This window comes from Chroicocephalus ridibundus, chromosome 12, assembly GCF_963924245.1.
Source record: "Chroicocephalus ridibundus chromosome 12, bChrRid1.1, whole genome shotgun sequence".
Classification (NCBI taxonomy): domain Eukaryota; kingdom Metazoa; phylum Chordata; class Aves; order Charadriiformes; family Laridae; genus Chroicocephalus; species Chroicocephalus ridibundus.
Genome location: NC_086295.1, coordinates 18,660,529 through 18,679,025, shown reverse-complemented (window position 1 = coordinate 18,679,025; position 18,497 = coordinate 18,660,529). Strand labels below are relative to the sequence as shown.

The 18,497-nt window shown below is 42.8% G+C and overlaps 2 protein-coding genes across 9 annotated transcripts in view; both read right to left on the bottom strand.

Moving 5' to 3' along the window:
• Nucleotides 1–18,173, bottom strand: part of CPNE1 (copine 1) — a 44,844-nt gene extending 26,671 nt beyond the window's left edge. For 3 of the 6 annotated variants that reach the window (XM_063350516.1, XM_063350521.1, XM_063350522.1), the window contains exons 1-2: nt 18,053–18,107; nt 15,164–15,246 (exon numbers count right to left, since the gene is read on the bottom strand). The gene's annotated coding sequence lies outside the window, so the exon portion shown is untranslated. Of the gene's footprint in view, nt 1–9,485; nt 9,608–15,163; nt 15,247–18,052 lie in introns of those variants that run through there. The other 3 variants (XM_063350519.1, XM_063350517.1, XM_063350520.1) reach the window with 3 other exon arrangements.
• On the bottom strand, nt 4,828–18,168 carry RBM12 (RNA binding motif protein 12). 3 transcript variants are annotated; one of them, XM_063350514.1, is made up of 3 exons: nt 18,053–18,140; nt 15,164–15,214; nt 4,828–9,628 (listed from the first exon to the last, which is right to left on the bottom strand). In XM_063350514.1, the coding sequence occupies exon 3, from the start codon at nt 9,604–9,606 to the stop codon at nt 6,967–6,969; it is 2,640 nt and encodes an 879-aa protein (XP_063206584.1). In that variant the 5' UTR covers nt 9,607–9,628; nt 15,164–15,214; nt 18,053–18,140; the 3' UTR covers nt 4,828–6,966. The 3 variants fall into 3 exon arrangements, with proteins under 3 accessions (XP_063206584.1, XP_063206583.1, XP_063206585.1); XM_063350513.1 differs by having other exon boundaries at nt 15,164–15,246; nt 18,053–18,108; XM_063350515.1 differs by lacking the exon at nt 15,164–15,214 and having other exon boundaries at nt 18,053–18,168.
• Nucleotides 18,174–18,497: the final 324 nt, after the last annotated feature.

Here is an 18,497-nt window from a genome sequence, read left to right as displayed (position 1 = left end):
TATCACTGACTTAAGTGACAACAACTACAGTAGTCTTTAAAAACCTTAAAACAGACCTGACCATCAAAACCAATTCTGATTTACAATCTAAGAGTACCTAAGACTGTGCAGGGCGCAGGTTTAACAGCAAACCATTTAGATCAATTACGCATCTCATACATTCTATCATTAACAACTGCATTTAAATTTCAGATTAGTTTACTCACTGTTTTACTCTGCTCTTTTTCACGCAAGCTCAGTGCTGAAGTTCTGAACCACATTCTTCTTTAGGTAAGAGCATCACTTAGTTGTTTTTAATAAAGCTGCAGAGTGAAAGCTTGGCCTCAACTTTTCAACTTCAATCCTAATGCCATTTCACTGACGCTAATACTGATGTGCCTTTAAGGTGAGGATGAAAACATTACTCGGAGACAAATGAGCTATACACCACTGCCCTGCAGAGACACTTACCTCACTTCCTAAACGCATTCAAGTCCACAGATGAAAAAAGCTTTAAGCATTACAAAAGACACTCCATTTATTCGTTTGAGACTGTATGTCTAACACAGAAGCCTGGCTCTGCAGCAATGCTGGGACACAGTGGGGAATCCTAGGCAAGTGGATCGGTAATACTTAACAGCTCCGCCTCCCTTCCCTAAGAGGTGATTTCCCCTACATTCAGCCAACAACTGACAGTGCCTAAATTTACTTTAAATTAGCCTCTTTGCTTTTGTACGTGGTTGCATTAGTGTTCCTTAAGAAAATGGGACTTATAAATACTGCCCTTTTATTAGAAAAATTTGGCTAATAACGAAATAGTATCAGCAACCATCGTTTTCACTTTTGAGATGAGCTTCCTGTTGAAACAAGCAACGCTTCTCACACTCCATATCCATCCTCCCATCAAAACAAGCAGCAATGCTTTGGCTACACTGCTGAAAACAAAACTAATAAAAAGCTCCCATTATGGAGCACATTCTGGCAAATGCCACCACAGCAAGGTCGGTCACTGAGCAAACAATGCTGCACAGAGGTTTGGAATCTTGGTGGCAGAGGTCCTACGAATTTTATCATAAAAGTCAAAATTACCTAAAAGGAATTCTTGAAGTAGTTTAGGTTCTGACTATAAGGCTATTTTCCTCCCAAAATCTGCTTAAGTGCCTAGAAAGCCTTTCTAAGCTTCCCACTGTCACAGAGCCATGCTACACCCACGCAGTCACATCTAATGGGAAATGGCTGGAATTAAACAAATTGTTTGAAACTACGAAATAGCTAGCTGGAAGTTCCACCTACCTTCAGACGGTGAGAAACTGGAGCAATACCATCCTGCTGATTCTTTGGTTAACAATACTGTAACTACAATATGAAGATTTCAAAGAGTCCCCAGCCTTCCAGAAGCAGTGACCATTCCAAAAAGCCAGACTACGCCAACTAAAAGAGTTCTGGGCAGGATCAATTCCTGTTTTCCCCATGCAAGCCTTCCAACTCCTAAATTTTCAGTTTTAAACTTTATAGGGAAATCGTACTCCCTCAACCATGTACCGTAAAGGCAATCCCCGCTCCACCCCTTGAAGTTACCCTGGCTGTGATCTATTATCAACTGTATGAAGAACTACGGTCTAGTTCACTGATAACTCGTAACAAAGACCTCCCCAGAAGTTAGGAAAAAACAATGAAGCTGGTGTGAGAGTGGTAAATACAGAGTTACCGAATTGATTTTGTGGAAATCAGACTCCCATTAAAAGGAAATATATTCACTGTTTCTGAAAGCTTACTTTAACATATTTGGGAAGCAACTGGTAAGACCATTTGAATTTAAGGTTGTAGACATGGGAGCATACAAGAGAAAAACAGCCACAAAGGAGTAAGCTTTGACTCTGCAGAGGCAGTAAAGGAACCCAGGTCAGAATTAATCTGGTTGCCTCTCTCCTAAACTGCCATGCTGTGAATACACAAATAAAACCAGAAGAATGATAATAAAGGAAGCTGCTCAGAAGTGAGTGCCAGCGAGCGAAGAGTCACAAGCTAAATAATCCGACACCCGCAGTCGGTCTATGGAGCTATGGAAAAGGAACAATTCCAGGGCTGCTTTTCTTACATACGGTCTTTATACCCATGAGTGAAAAGCATCCAAGTCGGGAAGGCGGGAAGCAGTCCATGCACCAACACCATCCAAAATATTCCATGCAGTAACAAAGCTCCGAGAAAATTACTGACAAAGTCATCTGTGCAGAAAAAAAGCTACAGTACACCTACCTGATCGTATGATAGGGCAAGAGTAGTGGAGTTCAGTACACGAACCTTAAGTCGAATGCATACTATCAACCAACAGATTCCACGGGAAACCCAAATCTTTCAACTACGATCACGTTCTCAATGCCAAAAACAGACAGAAAAGAACTCCTTGAGGTTACTCTTCCTGCAGAAGTATTTAACGCCGTTTCACCTCCCCTTCCACCAGGAGAAGAGTAATTCATTCTGTACGCAAGCTCTATCTCAGTTTTCCCAAAACCATGAAAGAACATACAGCCACAGAAGAGAAGGGAGCATCAGCAAACCTGCAAGAGGGCAAAGACCAGCAAATACATTTGACAACACTGCTTCTGGGCCCGAGGCACCATTTCTGAAAACCTCTTACAGCAACAGAATTTAGCATGTCTTTTTTTTTTTTCTTTTTGAAGACCTGCACAGTATCTAAAGAAGCAAACTGACGTAAGACTAATTTGTGTATGTCTCTAGACTCTAACATTTCCTAATAGATCAGTCCAGTATCAAAACAGCTTCCTTCCAAACAATTACCTTGTCAAAGATAGACAGTAGTCTTTTGCTTGCACTAGAGTCTGTATTAATCAGGAATTGCAACCCTTTCCTTCAGGGGCTAATCCATATATCTAGATAATCATCCTAGAACAACTGCTCTCAGAGTGGTCCACTGTCCGACCAGAGGCTCTAAGTGGTCCATAGTACGTAGTAGTTTCAGTTTTGCAGATCAGAAGGCCAACACCATTCAGAGGCGTGCACTGCCGAACAACACGCTGAGGACCGACAGCGTTCACCGCAGGAAGCAGCAGCTTTGGAACCACCACAGCAGAAGACGAAGCAGGAACAAAACACAGAAACTCATATTTACCGTTAACACACCACTAGTGTGCCTAGGTAACCAGATATTTTTTTTCCCCAAAGGAAGTCCACAGTCTTTAGTGCACCGAAATAATCTCAGTGAAACGAGCTGATGATTTCAGGCAGTATAGGCAACAACTTCTTCAAGGAGTTAAGCATGAGCAAATTAGCAGAACTGACCAGCACATACATTCTTTAGAAGGTAGACCTTCAATGTCAACTGGCGCTCAACTATAGTCTTCGTTTGTGCATTGATCTTCCCCTCCACTCACAACAAGTTCAGAGCATAGACGTTCAAGGAAAACATTAAACGCTATGAAAAGAACACTACTTAGAATAAGAGAGAAGTATCCTTCGGTTTTCTTTAAACCTACAAAGCCTCAAACATCTCATAAATCTACATTTAGAATGTGGCAACAACAATTCATCAATAAAGAACTGGTTTTAATGTTGTCTGTGATATTAGAGAATTGACTTTTTGTTAAAAATGAAATCCACAACATTAAAAACAAAAACTGCGACATTTAAGTGTAACTGTTTGAAAACTTGGTAACTTTGAAGTCACACTTTCATCTAACCATTGCAGTTCTTCCATGTAGGTTACAAGTTTATCATTGAATAGTTTATTATATTCATACTTTCTCTTGTGAGCAGAACGACAAAAATACGTATGTTTAACAGAAAACACATCTTTTTTTTTTTCTTTTTCACAAGTAGTACTTAGACACTAACACTTAAGGAACTGCTAAAAACACCAACTTAGCCAGTTATATAACAAGTACCTTCTTTCCATAACTCGAAGAAATTGGGACATCGGTGTCACTGACTGTATTCTTCCAATGAGGCTAAGCGGGACGGCAGTTCCTGACACTCAAATCATCAAGGCCAAAACAACTGCCAACTCAAGCCGTGTCCATCAGCTGATTCTTTCTGTTGCTACCTCTTGTTAGCAGCCTGACTTGACGCGTATGTGCAAAGGCAGTTACATACCTTCCACACTAGAGACAGGACCTCAGAGGTCCAACCCCTTATTAAGGCTATTTATGAATACAAACATGTGCAAAGTATGCAATTTTATTAAATCTAGCCATGCAGTCTCTTAATGTAAGGGTATCCTCACAATTTAGCACGCCATGCAGTTTAAGGCTGCTTCTAACATGAAAGCAAGTTGTTATAGAAAACTTATATTTGCAAGTGACACTTGATAACAAACTTTTCTCTATATATGCTTTAAAGGATCAACCATAACTATTTGTCACAGCAGCTGTATTGTTTATAGTACATACAGAAATCCTAAATATGCTACGCCTTCCTATTTTTTCCAAGGGCCTACTCTCAAGGAAAAGAGGTACTTACTAAGTAATTTACTACTAATTTAAGCGCTAAAGGACACGGAGCATCAACTGCTTGGCAAGATGAAGAGCCCCTTCCCCACCCCAAATCCTCCACTGAAGCATTCCATCCATGTCAGTGTTCCCAAGACCAATGACTTTTTGTATTGGTTTGCACTTTTTTAGATAGGCATTTAAACATCTTTAGACCACACAGAAAAATCAACAATCAGAAAATGAAAGATTTCCAAAACAAACCTGCACTTTTAGAAAGTCCAAAGGAACAGGCACACAAGCATGTTTCACGGCATATGCTGTGTCTAACACAAACACTAATAACCCTGCCTCTATTACCAAGAGGATTGAGACATGAAATCAAAAGACAGTAACACAGAACTGTGTACCTAATTCCAGACACCTGTAGTTTAATTACATTTCACAACAAGGCCAGCAATGTTGTGATCCATTTGAACTTGAAAAAAGTTATCACCAGTTTCCACAAGTCAACACACACTAATATCTTAAATCAATTCTGTGAACAACGAAGCCAAGTTTTCCTTTTCAGTAATTTTATTCTAATATGAAACATGAAGAAACAAGCACCCAAATAACTCCAATATAGTATGAAACTTTAATAAAAGTTGTTTAAAAAACAAAGAGCATAATTTTAAAAATAAACTGAAAGGCTTGACTCCTAATCGTACATCTTTCTGACATCAGCAAGAGTATTTTCAGACTTTCAAAGAAAAAGGAAAAAAAAAAAAAAGAAACAAAGATCTGCTGTTGAAACATTACTCCCAAAGACTGTTGAAACGCATAACATGAAGCTTCAGAGACAGACAGTTTTATTAACAGGAGGCTTAATTTTGAACAGTATATACAAATCACATGACTTTTCCAAAGTTGGGACCACCTAGTAATCTGTCAAAACAAAATTATGCTAATGAATTACAGAAGCATCTGTGTAATGCGACCACCTCTTTATTGAAGTACACCTTTATACAATCCTTCCACGTATTCCTGTACTGTGAAATCCTCTCAGGACGCAGCGCCGCACAGGTTTTCAAATCCCTCCTACACACCACATGAATAAAACTGTTGCCACTTGCACCTCTCAGTTTTGCCTGACCGTAACACTTCAGTGTTCCATGATATGCAACACCAAAAGGCACTGTTTTTCTTTGTCCAAAAAACAAAACGGTTTAACGTTTACTATGTTTAAGTACAATGATTTGCAGGGAATAGCAGGATTTTTCAGGCAATGCCCAAGTCTTCAAATTTATCATAAGCCAACAAGAATGAACCAAAAAAATTCTACTTTTCACTTGTGTAATTACTTCCTTTCCAATTCTCTCTTTTTCCATGGAAGGTTTTACTGCACAGCAAAGAAAATGGCAACTCTTTACAGACTTTGAATACAACAGCACAACTTTATTGCAAAAATATATAGTAAACTCAGTATTTTCAAGTTTTGGAAAAAAAATAAATTTTATCTCTGAATTCACCCATAGCAGTAATTCACGACAGAGTTGCTGAAGATAAAAGTTTCTTTCATATATAAACTAATTTAAAACTTTAGCTGGACTCCAATCTTCTACTGATAATCATCACTTTGGTTCTCTTAGCAGAGACTCTATGTAAGGAGTTCAAGAGACACATGAGAAATACAACATCAATATCCAACTAGTGTCAAAGGTCCTATCCCAACCGATTCATGTAATCCTAACAAATCAAGCTACTTAAACAATAATGAGTATTTTCAAGTTGTTACTTCTACTGCAAACGTTTTATAAGTGTACTGTAAAACTCATATGGTAATGTTTGAGGTTAGCTATACTTGTGGCAAAAGTCTTATTCTGCACAGTTATAATTGCAATATATAAATAACTAAAGGTTATTCCACAGAGAACAGCTTGAATTTTACAGAACGATTCTGCTCATACTTATAGGAATTAGTTTGGTAGACACATCAGCAATGGGCATAATTCAACTGTTCATACAGTGAGAATCTTGAAAAAAATAAAGATACATACACAAAACAATTTTTCTGTGTACACTGAGAATTCGTTCAGTTGCAGAGTAAAATCAGGACTTTAAACAAAGCTTTGACCTGTAAACAAAGCAAATTCAGCCAGCTTTTAACCAAATCTAGAAATAGCTATCTATTTTACAACAGCTTGCAGGAGCACCCACTGAAGAGCTTCACTGGCTTCATCTATTTCCCTTATCCGAAACTACGTAAAACCAATCTAGATTCCTTGATAAGCACTGTGTCCAGTATAGTTTACCAAACTTCTATGATGAGTAAGAATCTGTCTAGCTTCTCCACATATTTGTACGGGAAAATCCACTGCGCATCTGTCCTCGCAGTGTTTCTCATGTAATGGCTAACCCAGTGCTCTGTCTTATCAAAACCAACCTGTTTTACAATTTAAGCAATCCACAGGTTCTATCCTGGAAATACTATAAAAACCAATCTGGATGCATTTATCACAGCACTATGAATATCTATTCTACAACTACTTCATATTAACAGCTACCCTAAAACAAGTTTTACTTTTCTGGAGCCTATAGGCCTGTCATTTAAATCAACAACAGCTGCCATAGCTTCATCACGAGACTCGAATGCAACCATTGCTTCTCCAGTGGGCATGCCTTTCTCATTGTATTTTAAGCACACTGAACCAGGGATCACTTGGTAACCATAAAAGAAATCCAAAATTTCATCCACCGAAACAGTGAAGGGCATATTCTGCACTTTAATGACAGTTGGTCCCGGCTTCCCAGACCCTGTTCCAAAACCTGGGGGTCCACTAATATGTATATTACCTGGTCCGGGTCCAAACCCCGGAGGTCCACTTAAATGTCCGAGACCACTAGCAATTCCTGGAGGACCAGCACCAAAGGCAGGAGGCCCACTTAAGTTGCCAGGACCATTACCAAAAGCCTGAGGACCCCCTGCAAAACCTGCCGGTCCACTCAAATTACCAGGACCACCTGCAAAACCTGGGACCTCAATACCTGCACCAGGTAAACCACTAGTTGCAACTGTAGGTATTCCTGGTCTAGAATCAGGAAAGCCACCTATTCCAGGTGGTGGTAGAGGAGGACCAAATGTGCCAGACCCGCTGAAGTTACCAGGGAAGTTAAATGGAGGACCATTGTTTGCATCTTTAGCATTTCCCAAGAAGGCATGCTCATCCCCACCAGCGCCCTGTGCTCCTGGCACAGTCGCATTTCCTTGTATCGGTATTTTTAATATCTTTTTCCCTTGAGATGGTGGGTTTCTTTCAATATCTCTCATTTCTTCTACAGTTATCAAACGCAAAACAACATCTCTTCCATTCAGTTTTTTACGGTGCAAACGCTCTGCCTTACGAGCATCATCTTCAGCTTTAAACTGAACCAGTGCTTGCCCTAAACCCTGCCCGTTATTATCAACAAGTATTTGTACAGAGTTTTCTTCTACTGCCAGTCCCTCTAGAAACTGAAGGATTTCCATTTTTGTTATATTATATGGAATATTAGATATATGTGCACACAATTTTGGCAAGCCTGGTTCTCCCTCAGCATTCATGAGGATTTCTCTCTGGTCATAGTTGAAGTTCTGCAATCTTTTACGAATCATATCTATCTTTTCTAACATTGCCTTTTTAGTAATTGGATGAACTTGAATAAAGCGATTCCCTATGTACTGCTTATGATGACACAAAGCTGCTTTGTAATCAGCTTCATTCCTGAACTCGACAAACCCCTCTCCAATTGCCTTCCCGTTAGGTCCATAAGCTATATAAATGCTGTCTTCAACTATATCCAGCTTTTTAAAAAAATCTATCACATGTTTGTTCTCTGATTCAAAGGGAAGACCTTTCAAATAAACACAGAAACCCTGCTCATGGGGAGATCTCGATCGTGACCTTTTCTGTCCACTAGGAGATTTGGACCTAGGATGAGCCTGGGGAGGAGGAGCATGTGACTGCCCCGAGGGACCCATGGTTTGCTTGAAAGTTATGTGGCCTCCAGCAGCCACCCACTGTCTCTCTGTTGCAGGACTAACTTCAACATAGCGCTGAATCATCAGCATTCTGTTTCGCTTCAGTGCTTCAAATGTATCTTGAGGAGAAAAAAACTTAACTAGTCCATTTCCATTATTTCGACCTACATGATCCTTCAGCATATGGATTGCATCCACACGGAGCCCAAGGAAAAAATCTTTCACATCAGATTCTGTTGCAGAAAAGGGCATTCCATGAACGCTGACATACAAATCATCTGGATTGATTGGAATTGGCTTAACACTACTTTGAGAGTTCATCTGGATAGGATTTACAGGATTCATGGGACCAATAAACAATGGATTCAAGCCGCTATTCATATTCACTGCTGCTCCAGACCCATTCATTCCAGTGGGTAAAGGTGCTACGGGTGGAGGATTCATAGGAGGCATTCCTGATATGGGAGGCATAGGCGTCATTGGAGGTACGGGGGGCACAGGGGGTATCGGAGGAACCGGAGGAACAGGAGGCAGTGTGGGTACAGGAGGTGGAACAGGTATCGGGGGAATAGAAGGCATTGGTGGCAAAGATGGCATAGCTGGGATAGGAGGGATTGGTGGAGGAGGTACTGTGTTCATTGGGGATGCTGTGCTAGGTATAGTTGAACTAAATGTTGGGCTACCAAAGGTACTCCCAAGATTTGGAGGTGCAGTCCCCATACTGGCAGTAGAAAATGTGGATATGTTTTTATTGCTTTCATGCACAGTAGTAGAAGCAGTTACTACACTAGGAGATGGATTATTAAAGTTAGGTACAGTAGTAGGTAAGTTAACCCTTCCACTCATTCCAGAACTAGGTGGTGGTCCTGACCTGCTAGCATTTGCGGGTGGCATATCTAGATTGGCAGTTTCAAAACGCCTACGACTGAGTTCTATCATGTTCTGCATTTCAGTTTTACTGCTCAGCAGTAGTGTTACTTTCGACCCTTTAATTGTACCACCTGTGCGCATCATACCAAGCCTTGCATCTTCATCAGTGGCAAAAACGATGAAAGCCTCACCCAGTTCACCCCCTACAATATGCACGCCCCCATCAGGAATGGTCAATCCAGAGAAGAAGTGGCGAATGTCCATGGTCCCCGCCACAATCGGGAGACCTTGCAAGCGGATGACCACAGCCATGCTGCGCTGAAACAACACACACCTGCAGATGAGAAAAGGCAACGGCTATGTCAGACTACTGTTTATGACACCATGCAATTACCTACAGACACCATCTACTATATTTGTTTACATACACCTAAGAACATCTTGCAAAGATTAAGCATGTTTATATTCCAAGTTCCTTATTCATGTTTGTTTACTTCATACAGATTGAAGTATTAAACATTTACCAACAAAATTAGTATACATTTTGCACTGGAAATTCCAAAATAACCATTAAACTAAGAACCAAGTGTCAGTAAAAAAAAAAAAAAAGAAGTAAGGAACAGCAAAAGTCAGAACTATTATATCAGTAGTTGAATATTTAATGTAAGCAAAATGAGTATTTTAGCCAAGCAAAATTAATTTACCATACATTGGTATGGTATCCACTGTACCTGGCAAAGTGACTGCAACAAATTCTGCACACCTATGAGAAATAACCAGTTCTCTTCCATTTGAGGGCAGGTTTTATCTCCTGACAGGAGAAGATAACTGGGAATGTAACGGTGGGTTGGTTATGAACAAAACCCATTATGGACAACTAGCAACAGCAAGACTCACACAGCGTCCTGACAGGGACCATCTAGATTATACTGATCTTATATTTTCCTCCTAGGAAAGGTTAAGAGGTCTAGGTGACCATGAAGCTAGCTAACCATTATAATCTAGTCCCACATGTTTTGTGACTATACAGACCTTGCATAAACAAATTAACATCATTAACATCTATGCATATCCTAGCTAGATATTAGGCCTTTACAACTTTCAAAAACAAGGTATAATTTGTAATAGTTGCAGATGCCCTGTCTAATATTACACCTTCCATCTCAGACAGCTGAGGTTAGTGGAAGCTTAAGATCAATTCTGAACAGGTAGATCTCGACAGTTACCTTGTACACATTCTACAGAAGAGCCTGAGGTCTCAGAAGTTCAAGATAAACAGGAAACTAGGTAATTCTCACTTATTCTTGACAAACCTTCAGTAAATACTGAAAGCGCCATATTAATACTAGCACAATTCACCATAGCAGAAATGAGTCTCTCATCCTAAGCCATCAGTAGTAGCACCCTGTTTCACCTGAGCCACTTTACCTCTGAAACTTCTTCACTTCCTAAGTACAAGTTCAGTACAAGACACAGTTCAGTGTCTGTACGGAAGACCGTCAGGGCTACTGTTAGTCACATACAACTGGTGTTAACCAAGCATTTGAAATCAAGGATGAACCAGGCCACACAATGCAACACCAGGAGGCAGCGCACCACCAAAGACTTCTGGCTGTATACCAAAGCTATGACCAACTACGATCAGTAACTATCTCACAACATTTCACATTCAGCTAAGTATTGTATCCCAGCATACAGTCAAATCTTTAAGTCAGCTGCATTTGCCTGTCCACATCTCCCAATCGCTTTAGAGCAGACACGCCTTGAGTACATCCTTAACTACTAAGTAAAGCCACTATCCAACAATTTAACCATGTTAAGTAAGGCTGAATTCAGTACTTAATGAATAAAGTAACAATTTTCCTACAGGGAAAAAAAAAAGTGCACAGCAATTCTTTTGCTTGCATGATGGAACTTCAGATTACTCAAATAGGTACTGACGTATTTTGTTTTGTTGCCCAATAAACCAGAGCTAACCCCTTCCATACATGAACTCAAGCAATATACTGCGGTATTACAGGGCATTGGCCCACATCCAGTTAAAACCAGAAAAGCGTGAAGGACCTTTCTCCCTCAAGGAAACAGCAGAAAAGCCCGCTGGCACATAGTAAGCTCTGCTGCTCTAAACGAACGTCTGATTCCTTACTACACTGTCTTGAAAGAGAAACTGGAATTTGCAAGACGAACATAAGAATGTCTAAAAAAATAATAATAATCTAGCTGTACATACCGCTAAGAAAACCCCTACTCCACCAAGGGATGGCAGCAACAGAAAGGGGAATATATACTAAGCTTCAGGGATAAATTTTTTTAAAAGCAACTTTTGCGTTGCCGTGGCAAGGTAACAAAAGCAACATCTTGCATTTATCTCTTACAGTGACACATTTAACTTGAGAATAAAGTTCACTGCCCAATCATTTTCCAACAGCAAAATGACTGGTCCACGTAAAAAAAGCAAGTCAAAGTAAGAACTATCTATGCTATGTGCACAACTAAGAAAGCATACACAATTTTTTGCAGTTTTAAAACAGCAGTATTTTTCGATGATTCTGTAGTTTTATTTTAAACTCGCCTAAAAATGATAGCAATCTCCGAAAGTAAAGTTAAAATGAAAATTCTGCCTCCTTTAGGGAAGTCATACTAAAGGGGACTGTAAAACCATTAGTACATTATGTTAAAGGACTGCTTTCGAATTAGATTAGATGATCCTGAGGCAAGCAAGCAGTATAAAAGCATCCTTGTTCTTGCACCTGTGCTTTGAAAAATTTAAAGTAACACTAAGAGTAAATCTTGCTAGGAGGCTTACCTTTTCTCTATTACCGAATGAGTTTCAGAAATTTTTATGCATTAGGAGTTAAAACATTTTAAGCTTCTTGTATGAAATGGAAAATTACTTTTATTTATCTAAGAGATAGGTAGTTTTCAAAGAGTTGCAGTCAACGGCTCAATGTCCAAGTGGCAACAAGTGGCGTTTCTCAGGGGTTGGTAGTGGGACCAGTACTACTTAACATCTTTGTGGGTGACATGGACAGTGGGATTGAGTGCACCCCCAGCAAGTTTGCCGACGACACCAAGCTGTGTGGCACGGTCGACTCGCAGGAGGGAAGGGATGCCATCCAGAAGGACCTGGACAGGCTTGAGAGGTGGGCCTGTGTGAACCTCATGGAGTTCAACCAGGCCAAGTGCAAGGTCCTGCACTTGGGTCAGGGCAATCCCAAGCACAAATCCAGGCCGGGCAGAGAATGGATTGAGAACGGCCCTGAGGAGAAGGACTCTGGGGTGTTGGCTGATGAGAAGCTCAACATGAGCCGGCAATGCGCGCTCACAGCCCAGAAAGCCAACCGCATCCTGGGCTGCATCCCCAGCAGCGTGGCCAGCAGACTGAGGGAGGTGATTCTGCCCCTCTACTCCACTCTCGTGAGACCCCACCTGGAGTACTGCGTTCTGCTCGGGGGACCCCAACATAAGAAGGACACAGACCTGTTGGAGCAGGGCCAGAGGAGGCCATGAAGATGATCCAAGGGCTGGAACCCCTCTCCTATGAGGACAGGCTGAGAGAGTTGGGGTTGTTCAGCCTGGAGAAGAGACGGCTCCAGGGAGACATTAGAGCACCTTCCAGTCCCTAAAGGGGCTACAGGAAAGCTGGCAAGAGACTCCTCATCAGGGAGTGTAGTGATAGAATGAGGGGTAACAATTTTAAACTGAAAAAGGGGAGATTTGTATTAGATATTAGGAAGAAATTCTTTACTCTGAGGGCAGCAAGACACTGGAACAGGCTGCCCAGAGAAGCTGTGGCTGCCCCATCCCCGGAGGTGTTCAAGGCCAGGCTGGATGAGGCTTCGAGCAACCTGGTCCAGTGGGAGGTGTCCCTGCTCATGGCAGGGGGGTTGGACTAGATGGTCTTTAGTCCCTTCCCCTAACCATTCTATGATTTCCTTACTAATGCAGAAGGGATGACAATCTGATATGACCATTAGTTGAACAAAGGGAACTTGGCAAGATTTTTCTGCCCAGATCTGCTGGTTTAGAGCATCATATATTCTTTATCAGAACTGACAGCTGCTAGATAACCGCATTTACTAATGTCTCCATAAATCTAGCCCAGAAGACAAATTACCAGATAAGGTCACAAAAGAATTCTTAAGAGTACACGCATTTGAACATGTACATAACTTGGGGGATAATGCAAGCATTTCAATCTTGCATTACATTCAAAACTTCACTATAAAAGCTAAGACATATCTTGATGGTTTGTTACCAGGTACTCTATTTAGGTCCACTAAATCACTATTGACAACCACCCCACCACCCCCCGACAAAGGGCTGCTTAGGCATATAGTTGCTAGAAAAACTAGCTGCAATGACTTCAGCTTACTTAATTTCACGCTTGCTATTAAGCAAGAGCTAACAGTAACATGGTATGAATAAGAAGAACTTCTTCACTCCCATCGAAAACTACTGTCAAAAAAAATATTTTGTCAACTCAAAACATAACTGCTTCAAATTTTTCAAGATTTCAGTGCTTTTAACAAAATATTAGTTTCACTTCTGTTATTTTAAAAAAAAATAAAAATCACACAGACCTAAAGGGACAAATTCCACATTTATAAGCACTCACAAGTCTGATTTGTTCCAAAATGCACTTAGAAGACAATAACCCACTCACTCAAATTTCCCAACTAATGAAAAAGCAAAGCCTGCTCAAATATTACACCGCTCATTTGTAACATACATGCAGACGCAACAGTAGAACAGGCTACATGCCTGTTAAGTGTGCACTGAAGGCTTTTTGTTGGGCTGTTAGAGATGTTCTCAGGCTGCCTGCTTTTCTCCCTGTACAAAAAGATACTTTGAGGCAAGAGTGGGTTTTGTTGTCATTTTGGGTGGTTGGTATATTTTTGGAGATACCAGAAGCACGAAATCCTGGAGCTGTACAATGGACAAGCCATCCCCATTAGCAAGCCAAGACAAAAAAAATGGAGTAAAGGGCTGCTGACAATCAGATTCAACTCATTTGATGAACCTTAACAACATTTTTATGTTTCTTGACAGTAACATCTTTAAAAACATTGATGTTACACTGGGAAAAATGTGTACAAGATTACAATATTACTTATTCCATCTTCCAGCTATGCGCTAGTCAGTAAAATAAGCAGAATTTGGTTCATGTGCATAAATTTATAGAAACACCAGACTAGCTTTTTAAGATGTATGGATTTTTCAAACTAAGAAAAGTTCCGAAGATTCATCCTAGCCGCCGGGAAGTATGGAAGTGCAATACCCACGCGGTACAGACACAGCACATATTTGGCAGTTCTTAGATGAAAACTAAGAACTGGAATAAAATTGTTATTGTAGGAGGAACTTTTAGTATCCGGGTTGAGACTGTCTAGTAAGAGCCAAGACTGCAGACCACAGTTTTGCCCCCTTTTTTTTTTTTAAAAAAAAAAGGCTAAAGTCAACCTGTTAGATTAAGATAGTCATCTCTGAGCTAATTTGAGCCTATCTGATCCCGTTAAAAGCTGCAAAATCAATTACTGTACACTTCTAAACTCCAATAGTTAGAAACATGCAGATCTATGGCCTGCAGCAAAGTAGCTACATTTTCCAGCAGTGCAAAATAACTGGGAGAGTGTTCCAGACTACCACATGCTGATGTAACAACAAAACATTAGTTTGGCAGAAAATGCTGTTTATGAGAACAACACTGCCAGAACCACCATCACCAGTGAGAGTCAAAGTAAAGAGACTAGCTATAGATTATCTGACCCAAGTATTTTGATACCAATTCAGACTCAAAAAGCTTCAAATATTTCTTAAGTTATACTCAATATGCATATAAAGAAGTCTTCAATTCAAAGGCTCTTACCTGCAAAGACAGATGTTTTTTTCTTAACAAGTAGCAGAAGCCAAGCCAATCCTGTGGGCAACCAATTAAAACCAACTTTTAGACTGCAATAAAGAATAAATGGAGGCAAAAATCAATGCAGGCAACACAACAGCAGTAACAGTCCACAAAGAACTGTCTAAATAGAAAGTTCAAACCTGTGACCACCACAAGGCACCGAGACATATAATCACCACAAGAGTAAAAGTGCATATTTTTTTAATACCTTATCCCTGTATAACTTGTTGGTAATTGCACTGCACAGTTTTGGTATAGTTTCAAGACATGAATATGCCTTCCAGAAAGAATATAAGAACCAACAGAAAACACTCAGAGGACCTTTCAAGTTCTACCATCACCAGTAGGTGAACAAATCACTCTTTCAAAGGCAAAGAGCAAGAATTAAATACTCAAAACCCCTGAATTTTAACAAACCCTTGCTCCAAAAATAATGATATTCCTTCCATCAACTGTGCATCTTCTTACTCGAGCAAAGCAACATAAGCTGCACCTCAGAAAACCTCCCTATAGCTGCACATAAAAAAATCTTCAGGAGTGACACAAACTGGTGAAACTAAGTGATATTTCACAGCCGCCTCTAGGCAGTCAGCTCTACAGAGCACACAGTAAGAACTCCCCACCGAGATACTGCATTTTCAGTTGTAATCAGTCATTTCATTATCCAAATACTGATCAAATTCTCATTTTTTTCATCCCTGTGGAAAAATTTTCTTCCTCAGATTACAACTCAACAAAAGAGCCAAACATTTTAAGTGGCAACATATGTATTTTGTATTTAAAGAAAGGATGGAAAACCCTTGCTCTTTGATTGCTTAGTACACCATCTCATACTAAAATTGTGATTCTTTGGAAAACTATTCAGGAATGAATCACACCAAGAACAACTAACTGCGCCCTCCTCACACAACCCAAACAGGCCATTTTCAGTTACAAGTATCATTACCAAAGTGAGCTTCAAGACAAAAGTACTACCAAACCATCCACAAACTCCCTAATAGAGGCATTTAAAATAAACACAGGTATTCATAGATCTTTCAGGACATTAACAGCAGACTTAGAAGTGAGAAAGATACAACTACGCTCTTCAGACTTATATTAAAATAGCAAATGCATTTAGGAAAAGACCTTTTTTATTTTGATTAGACCTTTAAGAGAAACGAGCAACCCTCTACGAGAACAATTCAACCATGTACTTTCATATCTAGGAGCGTCAAACAGTAGTTTACAACACAGGAAAGAATGCAATCACCTGAAAAAACAGTTTCATGCAAAAACACACCTGCTTTAAGAAGCAGATAAACCTTTCATGCACAAGGAACTTTCCATTTGGAAGAAAAACCGAAATTATTTGACGTATTTCCAGTATAGCAACCACAGTGTTGCATATTTTCCTCTTCACGACACTGAAAACAAGCTGAAGATTTGCAGTGGACCAAGACAACATGCTATAATGTGAAATAACATAAACAAAACCAAGCAGCATTCTTCAGAAAAGGTGCCAAACTCCATTCTACCACGTGTAAACTTCACACCAAACATCTACGTTTGCATGCAAGTCTCAATTCTCTCAACTTTAAAGAAAACCATCTCCATCACTCTCATAGGTAAGGACATCCTTTCCCATCAACCCGATGCATTAAGAGTGTATTATCTAGGCAGACATCGACTAGGGCACAGGTGCTCCCACACAACACTGACACCACACCGCTGGGACTTCATGGGACAGACTCTCCACACCATCTTTCAGCTACACGGGAAAAACCACCAGCCACTGGACACAAAACAGCCGATGAAACAACCTTAAAAGGAGTCCACTGAGGAAGCAACCTGCTGATTTTTCTGCCTAACCCCAGCAGAACGAGGTGGGTAAGATAATCACTAAGAAGAACAGGTAAGTTTAAAGTGACTAAAACCATACACAAGAGTTTTTTCAAAAGAAAGCTCACACAGGCTCCTGATGTACTTCTGGGTCCCAATTCAACACTAGGTTGGGTTCAGTTTGGCTTTTGGTTGGTTTTTTTACAGATCTTATTTTTATTAGTGAAGCAGAGCACTACATTACTGCACGGCAATTTAACTGGTGTTTAAAGGGTAACCCCGACGAGCGGTGGCAGAGCCGCAGGCACCAAGGACCTTCCTCCCTTCAAAGCGTTTGTCCCGCTTCATCCCCTGGGGCCCGGCGCGGAGCAGCCGCCGGCGCCCCACCGAGCGCCCCCGGGACGAGCCCCGCCAAGGCCGGCCCCGCGCCGCACGGCCCAGGCACCGACACGGCCCCGCACCGCCGCTCCCCCGCCGCTCGGGGCCCGCCGGCCACCGCTCCCGGCCTGAGCCACCCCCGCGCCGCCGCCCGCGCCCGCCCAGCCCCGGCCGCCGCAGCCCCCGCGCTCCGGCCACGGCTCGGGCTCCGGCCCCGCCACCGCCGCAAGGTCACTCGGCCGCCACCGACGGCCGGACCCTCGGCGCCGGCGCTCGGCCCGCACATACTCACCTGCCCGCGCCGGCCGCGCAGCTCCGCGGGCCGCCGGGCGCGGGCGGAGGCGCGGCGGGAGGGAGGGAGTGAGAGAGGGAAGGAGCGGAGGGCGTGGGCCGGCCCGCGGCCCGGGCCCCCCGGCCGCAGCACGCCAGGCCGCGGCCAGGCGGGAGCGGACCCCGCTCGGCGCCCCGGGCCCGCAGCGCACGAGACGCCGCCCGGCCCGGCCCGGCCCGGCCCGGCCGGCCCTTTGTGCGGGGGACGCGTGCCAGCCGCGCCGCGCCCGGCCTCCCTCCCCTCGCCTCGCCTCGCCTCGCCTCGCCTCCCCTCGGGCCCGCAGCGCAGCGGCCCGGCCCGCCCGGGCGCCGCCGCGCTCTTACCGAGGGATCTGCACGGGAAAAGGGTGAGACCGGAGCCGACCCGCCCCGGGCCCCGCTCCGCGCCGAGCCCAGCGCCACCGACCGCCCCGCGCCACAAAATGGCCGCCCCGATGCGGCGCCGCCAGGGAGGGGGCGGGGCCTCGGCTGGGCGGCCCGAGGAAGGCAGGGCTCTCCGGCGCGCGCAGGGCCTGCTGGCGCCCGCCCCGCCCGGGCCAGAGGGCGCGTGCGCCGCGCGGGGTGGCGGGAGGGGCTCGGCTGAGGGGAGCGGGGCGGGAAGGGGCTGCCGGTCAGCAGAGGCCTCTCACAGCAGTACCGCAGCGACGGCGCCGCGCGGCGCGTTCGCCGTGTAGGACTGGTTTAGTTGCCTCCGGTACAGCAGTGTTGCGGTGACGGCGTGACACATATTGTGGAAATTAACCATGGTGTAACTGAGGTTTATTGCTGT

Bases quoted from the DNA above. Each gene is read 5' to 3' on its own strand.
- RBM12 (XM_063350515.1), bottom strand. From the start codon at position 9,606: ATGGCTGTGGTCATCCGCTTGCAAGGTCTCCCGATTGTGGCGGGGACC.